Genomic DNA, 22,497 nt, shown 5'->3' on the forward strand with positions numbered 1-22,497 from the left:
CTGGACAGCCCCCCTGCAGACCTGCTTCTCTGTGGCCTACATCCAGGCAATGACCTTCAACATGCCAGCTTGACTTTTAGGCCTTGCGGTGTTTGCACATTATGTAATGTCTGTGCTTCGGGAGAAATCTTACGGAAACAAATGGAGGAAGTTTGCCCGTCCAAGTAGTGGATAATAAATCCTGCCTGTCAAGATGGAAACTGATTTTCTGTAGCCTTCAGTTTATGCACACATTTTGTTGTTGTTGTTGTTGTTGTTGTTGTTGTTGTTGTTGTAAGGTCTGAAAATTTCAAGGAACCAACATTTCAAATACTGTTGCCTTTTGGCAAAGTTGGCATGTCCCTTTCTCCAAACTGAGATTATGGGCCTTGACCTTCTTCACCAGCTGAGTCCTGAAGCCTCATTTCCCACCCAGCCTTCAGAGCAGAGCAGCCGCATTCGGTTAGCATATGTTGGAAACTTTACCAGTGTCCGATCCGTTCACTTGTGTCACTCGATTTTTTCCAGTGTTCTTTTTAAAGAAAATATGTGGGGGTTTTCTTTAATTTTCATGCTGGAATGTTTGCTACTACATATTTTCCTTAGAATAGATGTTCTGTTTCATGAGAAATAGACTTTTCACCGAGACAGCTAAATTGGATTTTCTGATCAAAGCTAAAAGCAAATACATTTTAGCTTAGCAGTATCACAGGTCAAGATAATTAACTTTAAAAAATATTCTAGGGTCTTTCCCTTAGTTAGGCCAAATTGGTGTTTTAATTCCTTTCAGTTACCTAACTAGAAAAACAGTGCAGAGACAGAGGTATTCCTGGCAGGTTACATTACTCTCCTGTAGACATTCTTGTAAAAGAAACTTTCCTTTCCTTAGTCAATATGGAAATACCTTCTGAAAACACGTACAGTGATATGGAAGGAACTGAACCATTCAGTGAGCTGATACATAAGCTGCACTGAAGAATCACAAAGTCCTCAGAATATATCTAACTCAATCCCAGAATAATGTGGGTTTTTTGTAACATATTTTTATTGATTTCAGAGAGAGGAAGGGAGAGGGAGAGAGATAGAAACACCAATGGTGAGAGAGAATCATTGATTGGCTGTCTCCTGCACACCCCCTGCTGGGGATTGAGCCCGCAACCCAGGCATGTTCCCTTGACCAGAATTGAACCCAGGACCTTTCAGTCCCCACGCTGACGCTGTATCCACTGAGCCAAACAGGCTAGGGCCAGAATAATGTTTTTAATAAAACAAAACTAGACTCCCATGTTTCCTCTTCTCTCATGATGTGTGTAGGTTAGGAGAATCCATTTATGAAAGCCAACTGCAACTTTAATGCTTCATGGAAGTTTAGCCTACAATTCAGCAATGAAGGAAAGATTTGTGTGTGTGTATGTGGTCTGTATTAGGGTTAAGAGCAAAAGGTGATTAGTTATGGTACTAGAATATCACCTGTTTTAGAATTAAATGACTTGAGGTTTTACTAATTTTTTTCTAAAGAAAATTTTATATATTTAAATTATCTGCCACTCTAAAAAAATTTATATTATTTTTTTAAAAATCATACACTGTCACATAGATAAGATTATCTGTTTACAGACTAAATGGATGGTTATAATAGCCAAATTCTTGGATTATGGAGAAACACATAATACACTGTGTGGATAACAAACATTCCTCTAAGTTCTGCAGAAATTTGGAATGGGAGAATTACATTTTTAAGTCTGGTTCTCACATTGCTAAAAGCCACATTTGGAAAACAATCTGGAAAAAAAATAAAGAACACCAAAGAGCTCCCCTTGGAAGAAGACTTGCCCTGGGTTTCTGGGCATCTTGGGTCCTGCTTAACCTTCGGCCCAGCTCTCCGGTGTGTGCCCTCGGAGGGCCAGCCACTCCGCCTGAGCACCTGTCTGGATGCAGCTCTGCTGGAGGGAGGGACACACGTGTCTCAGGGCTGTCCCGTTCCACAGTCTGTCCTCAATCCCTCTGCTACCACGCGGCCCTGCTTGGCTTGCAGCTCCCTCACTCCCCTGCACTCAGCAACATCTGCCAGCCTCGTGACCAGTCAGATGTGCTGGGAGGGGCCGCCCCTGGAAAGGCTCGTTTTCAGTCAGATCCTCCCTCTGCCTCCTCGCAGGGAAGTCTGAGTATAGACAAGGCATGATGCCACCCTTCTCCCCCAGTCAAGTACCAGGATCTCACAGGAGGTTAAGAACAGCAGCAACCCCTGTGCTATGACCAGAACGACCCAGGAAATTCAAAGGCCCCCTCTTTTCTTGCTATAATCGGCTAGGATTGGTTTTAGCTATGGATAACAGAAAGCTATATCACAGTGGCCTAAACAGGAACTTATCTTTCTCAGGCACCAGGAAATCTAGAGGTAGATAGTCTAGAGGTAACTAACATCTGAATGGGCCATCGGGGATGTGGGTTCTTTCTAGATTTTCACTCTTTTGTCTCTTGCACATAGACCTTTATTTCCATGTTGTCATCTCAGGTTCACATGATGACTTCTGCCCCTCTAGACTTCATGTGTGGCCACCTGTGGCCGATTTCCTGCCTTCAGACTTCACCCGTTAAACTGCCCATCTTCAGTAATTCCCTTGGCAGCACCAATAGCCCTGTCTCTGCGATATAATGGCAAAACCAAACAAATTGGGGCATTCTACTAGGGAATCTACATACCACCAAACTGCAGGAAACCTGGTTTCCTGCCCAAAATTCTATTCAGAAAGTATTCATACTCTCCCAAACCCCTTATTTTATCATTCATGTGGCTTTGCTTCCCTCTGCATTTCCTCTGCTGCACTGACCAGTGGGTTATGTGCCTCGTGGTTGGTTAGTCTTACCAGCAGCTCCTCGGCTCTCCCTCTTGCCTGCGATGATTTGTCCCTGTTTTACACCCGTCCCTGCCAGCTTGGTTACCAAAGTCAGGTGCTTCGGCCTCCAGTTCTGGCCTCCATTGTCATCCGTTCAAAGAAGGCAGTGGGCTTTTTCTCCAGACCCCTCTGCCCTCCCCTCACCCCCCCCCCAAAAAAAAAAAAACAGCAACCAGCCCAGCTACCTCCTCCTCAGTCCCTTCCCATTTTACAACCTTTACTGATACCTGCCATGGACCCAGCACCTAGAGGAGCACTGGAGGGAAGACTACATGAAAGATAGCCCTGCCCTTAAGTTACTTCCCCGCAGAGTAGGGCGAGAAGGGTGGAAAATTTTACTGTGTGACAGTAAGGGCTGTCATGAACACAGATACAGGGCGTGAGTGGTACCAAGAAAGCAGAGATCTATTGAGATAAGTAAGGGAGGAGAAAATAAATGAAATTGGACTGAAAGACGAGTGGGGTTTTTTTCAGACAAAATGGCATAAGATGGGCAATTGGGCTAAGCAGAAGGCAGCCGTCTTTTGTGGATTATATGTAATTGGAGAACTCAGTGATGGCATTTGACCTGTGAGAAGAGAGTCCTGTTGATCTCCACCTTCAGCCCTCACTCAGCTATTTTAAACTGTGAGCCACTCTACCATGAGTTGAAGTCCTACAGTAATATTCGGCCATTACACATATTGCAGATGATAGTAGAGAATACAAAAGAATATTAGACTCTTTGGTGAGTTTTTTTAGCACCTGTAGTTAGATTTGTAATGAAACAAAAGTAAACAATTAAGATTCTCCTAAATCATTCTCTGTCTCTCGTGTTTTTGTTTCCATTACTCTTGCTTCTAGATATTTCCTTCACTGTGGTGCTTGAGACTCTGAATTCTGCTGGTTTCCAGGAATGCTGTTGAGAGTCTTTGCCAAGAGAAATGTGTTTTCCCCTTAGGAAATTACACTTCTATTTGGTATTGTTTCTGATCACTGTGTTGTGTTGTGAGCATTTCTGAGGAATGAAAAAGATGACTTCTTTCTTTGAGGCAATCACTGGAAAGGCCAACTGGTATTCTACTGTCTTTTTAAAAAGTATGCTTAGGTGAGAAATTATCAGGGGGGGATAAAAGAGTAGGATTAAAGGTGGGGTGAGATACATTCCTTGATGAAAATTTTACTCTTAAAAATGTGATTTCTTACAAGTTATTTGAATTTTTAAACTTTTTCTGATTCAACAATGATACTATAGAAAAGTGCTTAAAACATAAATGTTTACCTCCATGAATGAGCATAAAGCAAGCCTCCCACATAACTCTCACCCAGCTCAGGAATCACCATTGCCTGGCTCTCAGAAGCCTCCCTTAAGCCCCTGCGTGTCCAAAAATCCACTTCTGAGCTCAGTCAGGTTGTGGGCAAAATCCAGGTCATGGCTTTATGACTGAGGTCCCCTTTTCTTGCTGGCTGTCAGTCAGGGGTCCCTCTCAGCTCCCAGAGGTCACTGTCAGGCCCTTCCTACACGAGCTTCATCTTCAAACCAGCAGTGGTGCACTTACCCGTTTGGTGCCGTGAATCTCTGGCTTCCCTCCTGCACCAGCCAGAGGAAACTCGGATGCTGGAGGCCTCGTGTGATTAGGTTAGGCCGCACAGGATAACGTTCCTTAAAGTCATCTGCACTATAAAACGTAATTTGGTCTGGGAGTAATCTACACTAATAAAAGAGAAAGATGCAAATTAACCATCACTCTGCCACTCCGCTATACCCACAAGCCACACCCACCAGCCAATCAGCGAGTATGCAAGCTAACCCAACTAAGATGGCATTGGCCACAGAGCTGGAGTGAGCAGGAGGCTTGGGTTGCCTCCAGCGATGGAGAAAGCCAAGCTTCCCGCCTGCCCTGGCCGGCCCTGGGCTCAAGGCTACAAAGTTTCAATTATAGAAGATAAATAAATCCCAGATACCTGCTTCTAGCCTGCCCTGGCCTCCGCTCAAGGAGGTGCTGAAAAAAAAAAAGAAAAGAAAAAAAGGAGAAGTTGGGAGCTTGGGTCGCCAGGGGTCGTGGCCAGCCTGAAAATAGCCATCAGCCCCTCACCCAGGCTGGCCGCACCCGCATGGGGTGAGGGTCCCCGCTGGGGGGCTTGACCAGCCTGCAAACAGCCATCAGCCCCTCACCCAGGCTGGCCAGGCACCCCAGCAGGACCCCCACCCTGATCTGGGACACCCTTCAGGGCAAACCAGCCAGCCCCCACCCGTGCACCAGGCCTCTATCCTATATAATAAAAGGGTAATATGAAAATTGACCCTCCTAACAGCAGAACAACTGGGAATGACTGGTCACTATGACACACACCATCAGGGGGCAGATGCTCAATGCAGGAGCTGCCCCCTGGTGGTCAGTGCGATCCCACAGGGGGAGCTCTGCTCAGCCACAAGCCAGGCTGATGGCTGCCAGCACAGCGGTAGTGGCAGGAGCCTCTCCCACCTCCTCAGCAGCGCTAAGGATGTCCAGCTGCAGCTTAGGCCAGCTCCCCGCTGGCAAGTGGACATCCCCTGAGGGCTCCCGGGCTGCCAGATGAACCTCTGACTGCCAGTTTAGGCCCAATCCCCCAGGGAGCAGGCCTAAGCCAGCATGTGGACACCCCCCAGGGGGTCCCAGACTGTGAGAGGGCTCAGGCCGGGCTAAGGGACACCCCCTCCCCAGTTCACAAATTTTTGTGCACCGGGACTCTAGTGTCATCATATTCACAGGTTCTACCCACACTCAAAAGGGAGGGGATTACAGAAGGGCAAGGAATATTTCTGTCATAGAATTCTGCCTACCACAGACCACCCATCTTTTGCTCTTCTGAAATGCTACCTTTGTCAAAGATCTGTAAAGATGTGTGCTTCCAATGATTTATCTGTAAAAAATTGTGCTTGTAATCCTTACATCATAAAAACATCCATTGGGTACAATTGCACACGTTACCTGCTGTGGTGCCTGACATTGGGCCATCATCCTGCTAACACTGGCTAATGAGAGAGCCAGGTGAAGTGAGCACAGGTGCTTTTGAAAGACATGCTCTTGTTTCCAGAGACATGCACCTTGCCTGCCTCACATGCATGTCTGAGCCTCCCTTGTCCCATCAGGGAGCACTTGCTAAAAGAAGAGGGGGGATGGGAATTTACTGAAATTAATTTGACAGTTGTTTTGTCCAGTCTGTTTTAAGTGTTTGGCTTTTTTTTTTTTTTTTTAATGTAGCTAATGTTGCCTACCTTGGGGGCCAGGAAATGATGGAGGTGGTGAAGAGAGACAACGAAACCATAAAGGAACACTTACCTAAGGTAATCACTTTAGTACTGTAATGAAGTAAGTCAATGGGCAGAAATACTTACTGAAGATGAGAGACTGAAATTGGTTCAGATCTCTGTAATGCCTCAAGGGTTAGATCCAGATAGAGTTCTACGTCTAGTTAAAATTAATGTTCTCGCCAGCACCGGTTTGGCTCAGTGGATAGAGCGTCAGCTTGCGGACTGAAGGGTCCCAGGTTCGATTCCAGTCAGGGGCATGTACCTTGGTTGCGGGCACATCCCCAGTGGGACATGTGTGGGAGGCGGCTGATCGATGTTTCTCTCTCATCGATGTTTCTAACTCTCTATCCCTCTCCCTTCCTCTCTGTAAAAAATCAATAAAATATATTTTAAAAAATTAATGTTCTCCTTGAATGTTGCATAGAAAGTAAGTGAAGCTGATTGCACAATTAAATATATTTTGACACTATTTTTGTTGGGTTTATTTTTAGAATCCATACTCCTCCCTAGGGCCTTGTCCTGAGAAGATTCTCAGGAATACTTATAGAGTAAATGAGTTATGTTAAAATGTCAGTAAAACATTGGAAGACAACTAACATTACTACAACCCAATGACTCAGTGAGCCTGTCTTTCTTATTCTCCAATGCATTAGAGTAGGAGTGTCCTGCTGACACCAAGACCAGTTTCCTATACAAGCAGGTGCAGAAAGGCAAAGATGGAAACATCGAGCCTTTGTGAGTTTCCACAGCAAATACTAGAAGCCCACACAGACATTTGGAAGCACCAACCTCTGAATCTGTGAGGTCTAAGCACCCTAGCCTGTAGGTGGCTCTGGTACTTGCATGGCATCATTTGTCTGTCCATCCTGGTAGGGGAGAGCTGCACTGTCCATCCATGCATGGTTATTGTGGCTAGTCTGAATTGAGATGCACTGAGCCTGTGAAATTCACCTTGGATTTCAGAAACTTAGTACCAAAAAAAGTAAAATATTTCATCAATATTTTTATATTGATTACATGTTGCAATGATATATTATGATCTGTTGGGTTAAGTAAAACATATTACTGAAAATAATTTTACCCATTCCTTTATACTTTTTTTTTTAATGTAGCTACTATAAATGTTTAAGTTCTGCATATGCCTTTATCTTTGTGTTGGACTCTCTAACTTGGAGGTTGGGGGTTAGTGCTGAGCTGGTACAGAGCCATCTTACAGGCCCAGGAGCCTACTGTCTGCAAGGGAAACCTACTGGGTTTATATGGGTTTATAGTCCCTTCATAAACTTTGAGACATTTGACTTAAAAAAACAGTTTCACTCCCAGCCAGTGTGGCTCAGTGGTTGATTTGTGATAGCATCACCCAGAGAGGACTTTTGAAATGCCAGTTTGTGTTTGTCTTTGGCCATGGTCGTCATCATATTTCTCGAATGGCAGTTGCATAGAGATTGAAATTTTGGATCTAGAAGGAAACCCCCACAAGCTGAACGGGGAGGTTGGGGCCTCAGAAGGACCTGTCTCCAGGGCTTTCAACTTGTTTTCAGCCATTGAAGGATGTGAAACTACAAGAAAAACAGGATTTTGTTTTGCCATTAAATTATAAGTGAATTTGTTTCAGAAATGCATTTAAGTTCTCAAGGCTGGAAGTTCATAAAAACAACTCAACTCCCAGTTAATAATAAGACTGGCAGATGCTCGCTTCCAAATCTCACACTTGCTGACTGACTCGACCCTCGTGAGTCCAAGCCCATCCTGCCACCTGTGGGAGCCAGCTGCTGTAAAATACTCATCGTTCCTGGATTCCCTTTGTATGCTGTGCTCAGAAAGAGGTCAAAGGCAGGTGCTAACTTATTCCTGCCCTAAGTTAAATCCATATGCAGGCGTAATCATTCCCAGATAGAGGCCTGCTCGTGGTAACTGCGTGTCAGGACTGTAAGTTTACTGAAACTTTTCATGAGAGAAACATGGGGATAGAATGCTAGATGGCAGGCGTTTCAAGGTCAACATTAACAGTCAGTCATGAAATAAACTTTCCCAGCTACGGGACTGGCTTTGTTTTGGTTTTAAGATAGCGTTAAATGTACTGGTGGAATTGGGGGAAGCAGGGCATTGGTTTGTTTAATGGGGCAAAACTGCCTCGCAATTCATTGATTAGCCTTTGTAACAGCGAAGTTCCAATTCCTAAGTGAAACAAGGTACAGAAACAGGAACTTTTTGTTTCTGTAATGAAAAAGAGAGGAAGCATGCTGTAACTGAATACTGGGGGAAGTGGAGTCGGCTCACGTCCCCATCTGCTTGAGAAAACAAGGAAATGCAAAAGGGCGTATAGTTCTAGGAAGATAGTGGGCATTGACTCCGCCTTCCCAACCACCTTGACGGTGAGTCACACTGAGAACCACTTCCCAGGACTAGACAGGTCCCTAGTCTAGGTGTTCCACTCAGGATGCTCTGTCCCACCGCAGCCCAAACGTGACCGTTCGGAAAGCGCACACCTGCCTGGGACTGCCCAGCGGGAAGGCTTGGAGCCACACATTTTGTTGCAAAAATCATTCACTGTATCTCAGTTATTCTGTGTTCAACATAAGTCTGAAAAATACATCCTTGTGCCATTCCGTCAGGAAGTCCCAGGAAAGTTCGCCTAAAAAGAGTCTCTCTACTGCATCGTGTGGATGGCTTTTGAGTCCCTGCAGCCCCACCACAAAACTATCGACCATCAGTAGGCTTTGGTTCCAAGTTCAGATTTCTGCCTCTGGGCTTTCATTGTCCACACGAAGAGAACTTGTTGTCGTCTTGAGAAAAATTGGCCTTTTAACTCTACTGGGCTGGTTGTCTTCCTTTCTCCTTCCCTCTCTCCCTTCCTATCTTCCTTCACTCCTTCCTTCCTTCACTCCTTCCTTCCTTCCTTTCTTCTTTCCTTCCTTCCTTCCTTCCTTCCTTCCTTCCTTCCTTCCTTCCTTCCTTCCTTCCTTCCTGTCTGGGTCTTGAGACTTGATATACAGCATCAAACCTACGTGCAGCGCTTCAGCATTACATGAAGTTACTTCCCTTTCCTGGAGCAAGTATTTCAGACCCACATTGTTTCCAGGAGAGTTTACTTGTGGCCTGTGACATGGTGGTTGTGTTCTTTCTTCACCTGACTAAGCCCGACCTGTCCTTTAAGACTTGGCTCCATTGTCATCTCCAAGAGGCCTTCCCCGGGCTCTGGTTTTGGTTAGATATCCCTCCCTTGGTCCCCATGGCTCCCTCCCTCTGTCAAGTTCTGGTGTTGCATTCATCACACAGTATTTAAGTGGTCTGCCTTCCCCCTCGCCCACCTTGAGGGAAGGAGCTGTGTTTACTCATCTCAGTATCCCTAGGGCCTGGCACAGTGGGTGATACCTGGTGAGCAGTCAATACATGTACCCTAGTGGGTGGACGGGGAAGCCACGAGAGCTTAGCTTCCAAGCCTTTACTGTGCCATGCGTCTCTTTGGCTCTTGTGTATGGTCCCCTTCTTTGAATAATATTATTGCATGCATAAAATAAGTGTATGAGATTACAAAGAAATTATATTGTAGTTATCAAAATAGCTTAAAATGAATATGTGATATATATATATCATATGTACATCTTTATTAACACATTACATAATGAGATACAATAGCAGTCAAAATTACTATGGTAAATTTGTACTGATGAGTATAAGTTACTTTCTGTTATCTACAATGAGCTTATTGTCATTTGAAAATTTTATAGGTGACAAAATATAGGTATTACTAATACTACTGTGGTTTGTTGCCTATATTCATAATTGAAGGAAATACTAAATTATAGTTATAAGTTAGCAAAAATAAAGATGTAATCTTTTTTCCATCCAAGTTTACATTGCATGTGCCCGCACAAACACACACACACTTCGCCACCACTTCTAGCCATTGACCGGCATGGACCTAAAGACCTGTAGAATCAAAGGCACTTAGTATTGATGGGATATGAGAATGGCAACAGAGGAGTCGATGGTTATTTCTCTGTATTAGATCTGGTGACAAGATAGGGAATATGGGGGAGAAGCAAGTTGTGGGAGATGGTTGATAAAGTGGTCATTTGGGCACTTCTGTTGTCACGTGGGCATTCTGGCAGGTAGCTGGACATATGGGTAGCTTGGAAGAGTGGCCTGGGCTGGGTTTGACTTGGGGGTGATGAGGATGTATCGGAAGCCTGAGCATGGGCCATGGTGACCTAAGGAAGTCGGTGGTACAGGGAGAGAATAGTCTAAAGCCTGCTCTGGGGAACAGAGCTTGAAGGTTGGGAGGAGGGAGAAGAGCTCTTGAATAAGACGGAAGTGGTGGGGGAGGGACAGGAATGAGAACCAGGATGGAATAAACCAGAGTAAGAGAGTCACCTGTACATTTTCGCCACCCGGCCCCGATTCTTCTGGGAGCCTCTGGGGTATGCTCCGCTTTATGAGGCACCTGGCGTGTCCGAGGCAAGTGGGAGGTCAGCATTCCCGGGCTCTGTCATTGTTCTGAGCTGTAAGGGATGTGTGTCTCATTCCTAGGGAAGTGAATTTGTGTTTGATTTAGAAACTTGAAGTTTTCATTTAAAACTCACTTAGGAGGGAAATTCTACACTGCGTGACCACGTTTGGCCTAGGCCTATGGAAACAGCTGTGTGCGCTACCGCCAGACTGAACCTGAGCGTTGCGGTCGGTCCACAGGGCCCTGGAGCTGCTCCCAGCCAAGACATGGGACACAGCTTTCTGCTGAAGGTGGGCAGCGCTGGCAGGGTTGCCTGCAGAGTGGTGCTGCTCTGGCCCCAGAGGGCCAGGCCAGGGTGACAGCATGGTGTGGGGAAGGGGCAGGGTGTCCCCAGCAACAGGAATGCCTCTGCGTGGCTCTCTCCCGACGCTGCTTGGCCCACCTGAGCCCAGAGGTGCATGTTGTCTTGGGAACAAACCTCTGCAGTGTTTGCAGATCTGAGCATGCAAATCCTTCAGACATGCGCAGGTCCTGCTCAGTGGAGCGTAAGGAGCGCGCCCAGGACCAGCTCACCAGGACTGCCTTGCCGCCAGGCCTCGCTCTGAAACCGATTGTGTTAGTTCTGCCTGTTTAATGTGAAGCCTGTTCCAAATGTCAGACTCATCCTGGAAATATCTGAGTCACTTTGACCTTGAGAGCTTCGTCGTGGCACTTATGTTAGCCTACCCAAGAGTTCTCTGGTGGAGCGTGATTGGGGGGGGGGGGGGGGCGGGAGCGTGCTGTATACTGGGGAACAGAGTCCTGAGAGCCACAGCCTGAGCTTTAGGCTCCATCTCTGCCACTTGCTACTTAGATGACCTTGGGTAAGTTACTGTGCCTCCTTTTGTCAACAGTGAAATGGTTTAATTTCATTAAACCATACAGCTGTTCCGAAAATATCACGCCATCACTCGTATACATATGGTGCCAGAGCATGTGGCATGTACTAAGCATTCAGTAGGAGATGATTATGTCTGGCTTCTGAGTTTCAACCACTTAGCCACCACCAGATGGAGATAAGTCTAGAGTCGTTGGTGACTGTCAGTTTCAGGAGCAAAAAGTGAAAAGAAAAAGAAAATAGAACACGAGGAACGGCAGATGCGGGTTCTGTGTGGCGGCGGCTGCAGCAGTCTGCAGGGGCCGTTTAGCAGGGCCCTGTCCCCACAGGGGCAGCCTGGGGAGTGAAAGGAAGATAGATAACGTGGTGAGCACCGAGACCAGAGTAGCCCTAATCCCGCCTCTTGCCGAAAGCGCACGAGGAAAGCAAACCACCTCCCGGGAATCCCAATCTCGGACTGGGAAAGTTAAACTGTGTGTTTAATAGAGAAATGGATTACTTAATATGACAGCACTTTGGGAGCACAGTAATTTCCATCTCAGTAATGTGTGACTTTTATCAGTTCCCATGCATATCAAAGCAAGTGCCGGGGAGAAGTAACCTACGGGAAATCACTTTTCTTATCAGCCTCTGAATGTAGACATTCTGCTGATAGCCTGAGATTCTTGGTTAACATTTCCAGTATTTCACAGCGTTCTTCGCCCCGTGGCAGGCAGCGCCCAGAACTACACATTTGTGCCCCCGTCGATGGTCGGTTTTCACATCTGGTGTCAGACCTCCTGGGCTTCAGGTTTTGTGTTTTAATGACATTGATCAGTGCGTTGTTGATTGTAAGCAGTAGTGAAAGATGCTGATCGGGGATGCTGTCTCTGGATTTATGTAGCCCAGCTTTACAACTCACTGTTTCAATGTAAGCAAGTTGGTCTCTCTGAGCCTCAGTTTCCTTGTACGTAAAATACCTTCCCCAAATATTATAATAATATTATAATTAGGACTCAGTGTGTACAGAGCTGAGCACAGAGCCTGGCACGTTGCTCTCAGTTTCCATCAGTTCATCCTTATCTATTGTGACGCGTTTTTACATGTTGACATCCTAATAGTGTACGCTTTTAACCACCGTGCCTTGGTGTCCAGTTCTCTTTCTCCGTCACCTGTCCTCCCTTCCCCTACTACCTCCATACACCCCATGCTTTTTTAGTTTCCTGTTTAGGATTACAGATGCAGAGTCCACTGTTCAGATCAATTGCCTGTGACTAATAATCTATAGGGAACAGGAAGTATCTTGAGCCAGTGTATGTAAAGACATTAGAAGTAACCATGTGTTGTTACTTGGAAGCCAAGATTTTCATAGCGAGCCCTTCAGTCACTGTGGCCTGAAGAAGAATTTGAAAAACGAAGACATTACCCCACTGGACTTAGAGATTTAACCAAATACACTCTCAGTGGTTACTGGTCAAGGAGGATCGAGAGAGAAAATCAGAGGCACACTTGGCAATCTAGACTCCTCCACCAACTTGGGCATCAAGTTCCTTGTGCCTGCCGTGGGCCGTGTGCACCCCATAACAACTTGGACATGACTGGTCTCTTGATCTCGAAGGTATCCCACACAGTAATCCATGTATTACTCGTGCTCACCTGGCTGACTCCTTCACACACGGGGAAGGTGTAGCATCTCCCAGTGCTGAGGCTTACCAAACTGGACCTCCCATTGGAGATGTTTCAAGTAGTAGTTAGGCCATCAGAGAAAGACAAGTACCATGTGATTTTACTCATATGTGGACTCTAATGAACAAAATAAACAAACAAACAATAGAAATAGATACAGAGAACACACTGACCACTCTCAGAGGGGAGTGGGTATCTGGGGCAGGGTGAAAAACGTGAAGGGATTAAGGGGGAAACCTCATAGGCAGACAACAATATGGTGATTACCAGAGGGCCCTTTCGGTGGAGGGAGGTAGGAGAGGGTAAGTGGGTATAAATGGTGAGGGAAGGAGACTTGACTTGGGATGGTAAACACATAATACAATATACAGATGATGTATTATAGAATTGTGCCCCTGAAACCTATATAATTTTATTAACCAATGTCACTCCAATAAATTCCTTAGCACAATACAGAAGTTCATGACTCTGTCTCTCTGCCTCGCTGGTCTTATCTCCACCATCCTACATTCCAGCCATATGTAATAACTTTAACTTTCCAAGCATGCCATGCTCCTTCAGACTCTTTACTTTGCTTGCTTTGCTTGCCTGCTCCCCACAGTGTGCTCCCCCAACTTGAAGACTCAACTCGGGCATCAGCTGTCTGGGGAACCTTTTCCTGGCCACTGCTTCCTGCCAGTATCCCTCATCCGGGCTCTGAGGTTGCCTATGTGCGTGGTGCCTCTAGGCTTCCCCCACCAGAAACTGCGTCTTATTATCTGTTTCCCAGGTTTCTAATACAGTGCGGATGCTCATTAAATATTTGCTGAACAGATTAATGAATAAGGGTTTGAGTGAGGGAATTTGATACATTATGGAAACTACAAGTGGGTGTGACTGGCCACTTAATAACTAGTGTTTTGTTTGTTTTTCGGTTATAACAGATGCATAGGGTCCTTAAAACTTAGTTCTTTTTTTGGTATAGATGTCCACTATGTGCCATTCTGAATAAGATATCACTTTTGTTGCCTTTTTGTTTTAGAAATGCAAAACTAGAACATAGTTTTTAGTGAAGAACAGCCTAAAGCTAGACACATATGTATGTATTTATTATAAGTGTATGTGTGCATAAATATACATGTTTATATGTGTACTTATATATACACATATGTGTGTGCATGAACCCATACATATGTGCACATGCATGTGTACATATATACACGTTTGTATGTGTGTACAAACGTATACGTGTGTATGTGTGTCATGGGCAGATATAGATCAATCTTAGTAATGCCTCACAGGAGGTTCTGTCTCCAGCCTGCTCGCTGTCACCAAAGTATGATTATAACACCTCCCCACCGAGTCAACATACACTCCTGCCATACGAGCCTATTTGTGGAAATGTCACAGACACGCTTGGTGTTCTGGTCACATTTCACCTGCCTCATGGAGAAGCCTGAGTCTGTCTGATTCATCTTTGCATGCATCCAACAAACATGTCCCATGTGCCTACCATGTGGCTGTATGGAAACTATTAAGTGTGTGATGTATGGTCACTAGTCACTCGGCAGTGATTTTGTCTCGATAACTCTTCGCGCTCTCTCTGCCATCTCTCCAGTGGCCAGCCCAGCCTCCACATACACGACTTTGCTGGCGAGTCCTTTCTGTGACTCGTGGGTGGTCTGTCACACAAGGCTCTCCCTACATGGGTTTCTTCCCATCAGATGCCTTTTAATTCACTCCCACAGCCGTGAAGGCTCACAGCCTTGAGAGAGTTACTCTCTAGAGGGAGCCTTGGGACGGGCTCCCAGGGCCAGGCTCGGGGGCTGGTAAAGCAGGTTGCTTGCCTGTTGCTGGTGTCATATCTGTGCTGGGAGGGGAAAGTGCTTTCTAATCCATGTTTTTGTCTTGTCTTTTAGCTTACGTTTTACTATGGAACTATAGATGCTTGGTGTCCAACAAAGTACTATGAAGACATAAAGAAAGATTTCCCAGAAGGAGATATTCGGCTCTGTGAGAAAAAAATAGCTCATGCTTTCATCCTCCGTTCATACCAGGAAATGGCTGACATGGTCGCGGACTGGCTGAAGGATGACCTGTCCAAAGTGGACATCGTGACATAAGGAAGCAAAGACTGACAGCTGGTGCATAGGGGCCATGGTGTACTGACTCTCAGTAGTAACTAGTAGACTCCGTAGGTCAATGCTTAATTTCGGTGTTTGATTATGGAAAAGAGAAAAAAGTGAAACCCTCTTGGCTTAAAAACTACCCACTCCCAACGTCCCACACTACTGGCTGCAGTAAACACGGTGACGAAATATTCCATAGGTTCAACCGCATGTTTTCCGAGGCTAAGGAACACAGTGGCCTAACAGGTCTCTGATGTTTGCCCAGGGGCGCCATGCAGCTTGTCTTGGTGGGCAGGGCCCTTGCAGACCAGAGGAAGGCTAAATGCAGTGATTCTAACTGACTTACATTGTAGAGGAGGCTCTGCTAGGGGAGGTTAGGAAATGCCTACTAGGAAACATAAGAGGTCAGGGAGCGTCTGGTGTGCAGTGCATCTTGCCAGGGGACCTGAGTCTCCCTCAGGACAGAAGCCGAAGAGCAGCCCAAACTAACCTTGCCGGGGTCTTGCCAAGACCATCACTACCAGGACAGCCTGCAGACCTATGTCACACATCGGCACGTCAGCCTTTTGTCTGGCCACCAGGGCCCAGCCCCACGCAGACCCAGCATCGGGGCAGGCACTGCCTGTGTCCGTCCGTCTCTGGGAAGCTTCCCTGAGGAGTGTGATTCCTGGTCCATGTGCATCAGCCAGACTAAAGTTTGCCAGGCATCTCTCTGCTCAACTAACCGGCTAAGGTGGAAGGATCCTGGCTATGTCTCCAGCCACACGACGGCCAGCCAGCTCCGTGCCGAGCCTGGGCCTGCCGGGTGGGGAGCTCCTTTGCCGGCTCCTCTCCCCTAGAGCAAGGTTGGGGAGGCCCGACTGCCTCTCATCAGCCCGGACCTACCATCAGTTGTCCCCTCTATGAATTTCTTCAATGGAACTCCACTGAGGACCAAGCAGTGAGCCAGGTACTGTGCTAGGCATTGAGGAGAGTCTTAGCTATATTATGATTCTTCTGACAACCTCCTAGTAAGTACTTTCCAAAAGGGCATCCTTAAATTGCTCAATAGAGCATAACCATTAATGATTGTTCCGTTTCCGCATTAGCATATTAGTTGGGAAGAAATTGTTTTACTAATGAACCAAAATTAGCCATTTAATTATGTAAATTTGCCTTCTCCGGACACCTTGAGGTCCAGGAGAGAAGCAGCTTGTTCTCTGGCCCAGGGTGGCTAACAGCATTGCTGCCTTCCCCCAAATCAACTCATCCTGGGCCAGGAGCCAACACCTCGCACTGAGTCTTGCATCAGAAGCATTAGGTTTTCTCCGGGGGAAATCCCTCGGGCTTTGGACAATGTGGCGTTGGCCTTCCCCACAAAACCTTAAGCCCCCTGATGGCAGAGTCAGTCCTGATGTGCTGCCAACCCCGTGGTGAGTGTTGGACAAGCTGCTAGCAGTCAGGGCCTCTGCGTCAGAGCAAATGACTTTTTGGACAAGAAGGATCCAAGTTCCAGGCAAGGAGTGCTCTTGGCTCCAAAGAGGAGCCGGGCACACACAGGCCACTGGCTCAGGCTGCACACTGCCTCCTCAGGGCATCTGCGTGGGGAGGCCTTCTAGACCAAGCATGTCAAACTCACGGCCCGTGGGCCACATGCCTCGTTTATTTGGCCCGTGTTAGCCTTTGAGTTTGACATGCTTGTTCTAGATTCTGGTGTTAGCAGCTGGGACTTGTGGCTCCAACGTGCCTGGCAGACAGGAGACGCTCAGTGGTATGAACTTGAGCCCTTAAGCAAGTCCTGGGAGAATCGTACCCACGGAAACGCAGACTAGCATCCCAGCTTCTCTCAGTGTCACTATTCCACATGCCTCTGTGTTCCAAAGCCCACGTGGATGAAATTGTATCTCATTTTGTTCTTCAGGACTTAAAAACTGGTTAAAAGCGAAATGATAAAGTAAAGTATTACTGGCTCTTATTTCCTGTTTATCGTCTAAGCACCAAATAACTTTTTGAAATAAATGCTTTACCAGCGCTCATGAGCTTGCTTGGCCCGGTGGCCGTGTGCTGGGGGAGGAGGGGTACCAGCTGCACAGTTCTCTGAGGTAGACTCGGGTCAAAGTCTCCCTGTGAAGCCGAAAAGCCTCTCTTCTCAGTATTTGTCTTAGAGAAGGAAGGATCAGATTTCAGGAGAATGAAGTTCATTTTATTTCATTAGGAATTAAACAAAAGACTGCATGTTTCCATGCATGGGTAGGAGGGGATAAGGTAGGTGAACTCCGAGGCCTGGCCTTCAGTGTGATTTTTCGGCAACTTCATCTGGTTTCTCAGTGCCTCGCTGTCCTCATTTGTAAGATAGAATTAATAACAATGCATGCCTCCGATTGTTGGAAGAATTAAAGAAGATGACAACATTAAAGCATTTAGCACAATCCCTGACCAAGAGTATCTAGATCAAGATTGGCAATAATAATAATAATAATAATAATAATAAATATTGTCATGATAGTGAAAATAAAAGACTAATATTGATAAATGGTGGATAAAGTCTATTTTTCCAGAAGCATTTCTGCGTATAGGCCCCAGTCAGCCACATGGGTGGTCCTTGTCAAAGATTTAACTTCGTTCAGGTTACCTAGTGCCCTCGGTTCTCAGTCTGCTCTGGGCCATGGGAGGGGCTCTCCAAAGGCAGCCAGCCCCTGTGGCTCTCGTGGTCTGATGTCCAAGGTGGCCAGGGCCCTCGCCGTCTGCTCCCCCACTCAACCCCTGGACAGCCAGTGACCTCCAAAGGCTTGATTCTTCTTTATCCTACATTGTATCAAAATTAAATTCATTTCCAGCCCTGGCTGGTGTGCTCAGTGGTTAGAGTGTCGGCCCACGCACTGAAGGGTCACCGGTTCAATTCCCGGTCAAGGGCACATACCTGGGTTGTGGGTTTGCTTCCCGCCCCCTGGTCAAGGTGGTTGAGGGAGGCAGCCTGTCGATGTGTCCTTCTCACATTGATGTTTCTGTCTCTCACTCCCCCCTCCCCCCTTCCTCCCTTCCACTCTCTCTGAAAAGCAAGGGAAAAAAATACCCTCTGGTGAGGATTAACTAAAATCAAAAAAATTAATTCCAGATTAGAAGACACTAAGGAGACATGACAGTAACAGCAACACCTGGTTCTGGACCCGATGTTTTTATGACAAATCCATCGTTGGGACGATTTGCTCGCCTCGAATGGGGTCTAAAGCTGAGCTGGGAGGCAGGGGTGTGCAGGGGCTGGGGCGTGGGGAAGCAGGAGAAAGCCCTGTATGCGCTGAGATGCACTGGTCCGCTCGCTCAGATGGCTCCGAGGGAATATGTTCCCTGCATTTTACTAGCAACCTTTGTGTAAATTCCAGATGGTTTTGAAATTTGTAAAAGTAATTATTTGAATAAAAGCAGGCTCTCTCCTTTTGTGTCTGTCTCTCATTGCTTCTTTTCCAGAAAGTGAATTCCTTTTTCTAAGCCAGGGGTCCTCAAACTTTTAAAACAGGGGGCCAGTTCACTGTCTCTCAGACCGTTGGAGGGCCGGACTATAGTTTAAAAAAAAAACTAGTCAGCTGCTAAGCAACAGGCAGCGGCGGCAAAAACACCCGGCGGGCCGGATAAATGTTTCTGGCGGGCCGCATGTGGCCTGCCGGCCGTAGTTTGAGGACCCCTGTTCTAAGCAGTAAATGGAGACCGGGCTTCAAATCCTGCTTCTGCCCTTTCATAGGTTTGTGATGTCACATAGGCTTAGCATCCCTGAACCGCTCCCCAAGTTTCCCCCAGTCCCCACCTCCACCCCCACCCGTCTCTTCGTCTATGAAAGTACTTGCTTCAGTTTTGGGATTTTGGATTTGGGGAGGGTTTTGTTTGTTTTAAATGTGGGCAGAGGAGGTTGTGCATATGGCATCGAGCATCCTGTCTTACGGTCGATGTTCTATAAAATGGTACCTAAAGGAAATTTGTTTTTCTTTCACTCTCTCTTCTCTTTGGTACAGTGGAGGACCCCGTGATAGCTCAGTTTCTGCAGTTTCACGCAGCCTGAAACTTCGTTCTTGCAGTCTTTGCATCTCTGGTTCATTGTGCTGGGTGAGGGGAGATGCTTGCTCACCTGGCTCAGCCTTCTGGCCCCCCCGGCCATGCAGGCCTCCAGCACACACAGCCCAGGATGCTCCACCATCACCTCAGGGGGCTTACAGTCCACTTAGAAGAGGTGTGGGAAGCCAAGCATTTCTTAAGTAACAATAGACACCACCTTTGTTCCTGGCCTTCTCTTGTACTTGGCTCCTCCTTCCCTTGGAGGCGGGGTTTCAGGAGCCATCCGTGGCTCGAACTACCCACATGTGAAACTGCTCTGTGAACAAATCCGTCTCTGAAGCCTTAAGGCCGAGGCCCTCCTGCAGGAGTCGGAGGTCAGAAGCTGTCTACTTCCAAGGGGACAGGTTCCTGCCTGCGCCCCACGGAGATGTCGGTGAGTGATCTCATGGGTCCCGGTGAGGGGGGCCGATGCAGGACTTGGGTCTGTCCTCCTCCACAGATGCGAGGCATCCAGAGCAGGGCGGGTGAGGTCACAGAGGCTCGGGGTTGCCTGCCACGGTTCTAAGAGCAGCTCCTGAGGGATGGGGGCAGGCTGCTCCCAGTGCCAGAAGGACAGGGCGAACCTGGCTGGGTGTGGGGAAGGAAGAGCGAGGGCCCACTTTCAGGGTGTCCCCTTTAGGCCTCACAGCCCTTCGAGGTTATGGTTATACTCACATCACAGGTGACCACACAGGTGCAAAGGTAAGTGACTTGCTCAAGATTGACAGCTGGGATGCAATGCAGGCCTCCACTCCAGAGCCGGCCTTCACCCCCTTCTTTCCACGGCCTCATGCTGCCTCCTGGAGGCAACCGTGGGCAGCCTGGCAGGCATGGAGGGTTAGGAAGGGAGTCAGAAGAGGGGCAAAAGAGAGACAGGTCGGCAGGGAAGTGAAGAGTAGGTGGCAGGATATAAGTGAGTAGTTTTAAAAGAAGGGAAGGTGTAAGAGGTCGGTTTTCAGGGGGAGGGAAACGCCTCGGACAGTGCATTCGGAGAAAGTGTGCCTGCGGACGGAGGATGCGAGGGTCAGTCACAGGTTCGGGCGGGGGTGGGGGGGGGGGTGACAGGAAAGCAAGGCCACTATACCTCATGGCCCATTCTTGTCCCCCTCGGGCTGCAACTGTTGCTTCCATTCTCCCATGAAGATTAGAAAAGCTGTGGGGTCTGGGGATTAGCAACTACCAAATATGTGGTTATTGTTTGTGGAGCACTAACCCCAGGCAGCCCCCCAAGTGTGAATTACATCCACAATACAGGAGACTGTGCTCTGGGACACCCTGTGTTTTCATTTTCTGGTGCATTCCTCAGACATTGTGGCCGAGGGGCCTGCGCTGACCTCCCCACGCCCGGACAGCCTTCCTTGCTGGGTAAGTCCCTGGGAAAATTCCTCTTCCCGGGAAGGGGAATGTGACCCTGTGACTGGGCGTCCGTCGCAGCCAGGGGTGCGGGTGCACCTGCAGGGCTCCCTCCCTCATGGAGGGACTGGGATCCGCCTCTGCAAATCTCCCCGCTGGCCGGGAACATCTGGGCCTCCTCTGTGGCCACCGCTGACGGCCACGCACCTGCATGTGATTAGGGCTCAGCAGACGCCCACAGGCTCCCGGTGGCTCCGCGCTGGTGACACGTCGCAATGGACGGGTTTCTCCCCATCACCGTGCCTCCTGAGCAGAGAGTAGGTGGCATTCCCGGACACAAGAGCAGGCGCATCTGTGACCCGGGCAGGCAACCCTGTCCTCAGGGGTGCTCATCTTTGCCCCCACCTCCTTGGAAGTGATCAGGCCTCAGGCGAAAGGGGAGAGGGAGGGGGTGAGAAGCCAGTCTCCACATCAGGCATCGCAGGGCCTTTCAGATGCGCTCCATCCGTGTTTGGGAAGTAGGGTAATGTAAATGCCCCCCACCCGACTTTCCTTTCTCCCTCTAACCACAGAATGCCAGCTGGGTCAAGTAGAGACTGGAAAATAAGAAAACGAAGAGCTGACCGACGGTTGTTATAAGCAAAGCATGACAAGACTACACTTTTTTTAAAATATATTTTTATTGATTTCAGAGAGGAAGGAAGAGGGCGAGAGAAATAGAAACATCACTGATGAGAGAGAATCAGTGATCTGCTGCCTCCTGCACGCCCCACACTGGGATTCAAGCCCACAACCAGGGCATGTGCCCTGACCGGGAATTTAACTTTGACCTCCTGGTTCATAGGTTGATGCTCAAACACTGAGCCACGCCTGCCGGGCAAGACTATACTTTTTGATGGCAGGGTCATAGAGCTTATACAATTATCGTTCCTACCTATGAGCTGGTTAAAGGGGAACATACTTTTTATCCCAAAGAGACTCCTTTAATTAGTAGTAATGAAATGAAGGAACAAAAAGGGAGCAGATTCGTTGAGCTTTTCCCTAGAGAAAGACACGTGGCCGCAGGGACTGGCATTAGCCCTCGGGGACACTGGAGCACACAGGACGGGCACATGCTGCCATCACTCAGCCAAGTGCTGGGTCACACAGGCCCCACCCACATCCCGCAGGGCCATCCTGGCAGCAGGTCCTTGTGAGGGCAAGAACTGTCACCTTCCCACAGCCGCTGCTCCGTCACTAACCCTCTCCCAGAAATGCGTACGGAACAGATGAAGGTTCTCCTGTCACCTGTAGGAAAAGTCACTGTGGGCCGATGGCGCGGCAAGCTGTGCGGAGGGTCCTCTGCCGCCCGGTCTGGGAGTGATGCCGCAGGATCCAGGCCGTGTCCCCGGGCGAGGATCCTTGTACTTGTCTGGAAGAGTGCTGAGCGAAAGGACCCTGCCGAAGCTGCAGGGCCTGCTGGTGTCCCTAAGCTCCACCGTCGGCCTTGCAGAGGAGGTGGCCACAGCTGGGCCTCGGGCTTCGGATCTCAGAGGCACAACTGTACAGCCTGCGGAGGGCGCTCCCGCTCTGAACTGAGACAGGTCCCAGGGCAGCAGGCTGTGTGCACTCGGAGCAGCTCTGCACCACACACATGCACACACACGCATATGCACACACACACGCACACACACACACACACACGCACACCAGCTGCTGGCAGTGGCAGCACTCACTCCTTACAGGTGACCGCTTCACTTTCCAAAGAGAAAACCTTCACTGCGTGTCGGCCCCTCCCCGCTGAACCCTGCAGTGGCACGTAGAGCATGGGGCTGTGTCAGGTCCTACCC

General features: G+C 48.0%; 1 protein-coding gene across 4 annotated transcripts in view; it reads left to right on the forward strand.

Annotated features, from left to right (window-relative positions):
- Positions 1-18,669, forward strand: part of LDAH (lipid droplet associated hydrolase) — a 90,286-nt gene extending 71,617 nt beyond the window's left edge. For 2 of the 4 annotated variants that reach the window (XM_036335241.1, XM_036335240.1), the window contains exons 6-7: positions 6,101-6,183; positions 15,044-18,669. In XM_036335241.1, coding sequence (XP_036191134.1) covers positions 6,101-6,183; positions 15,044-15,247 — 287 coding nt within the window. In that variant the 3' untranslated portion in view covers positions 15,248-18,669. Of the gene's footprint in view, positions 1-3,719; positions 3,964-6,100; positions 6,189-15,043 lie in introns of those variants that run through there. The other 2 variants (XR_004971924.1, XR_004971923.1) reach the window with 2 other exon arrangements.
- The last annotated feature ends 3,828 nt before the right edge of the window (positions 18,670-22,497 follow it).

The sequence above is a fragment of the Myotis myotis genome, unplaced genomic scaffold (assembly GCF_014108235.1).
Source record: "Myotis myotis isolate mMyoMyo1 unplaced genomic scaffold, mMyoMyo1.p scaffold_m19_p_14, whole genome shotgun sequence".
Taxonomy (NCBI): Eukaryota; Metazoa; Chordata; class Mammalia; order Chiroptera; family Vespertilionidae; genus Myotis; species Myotis myotis.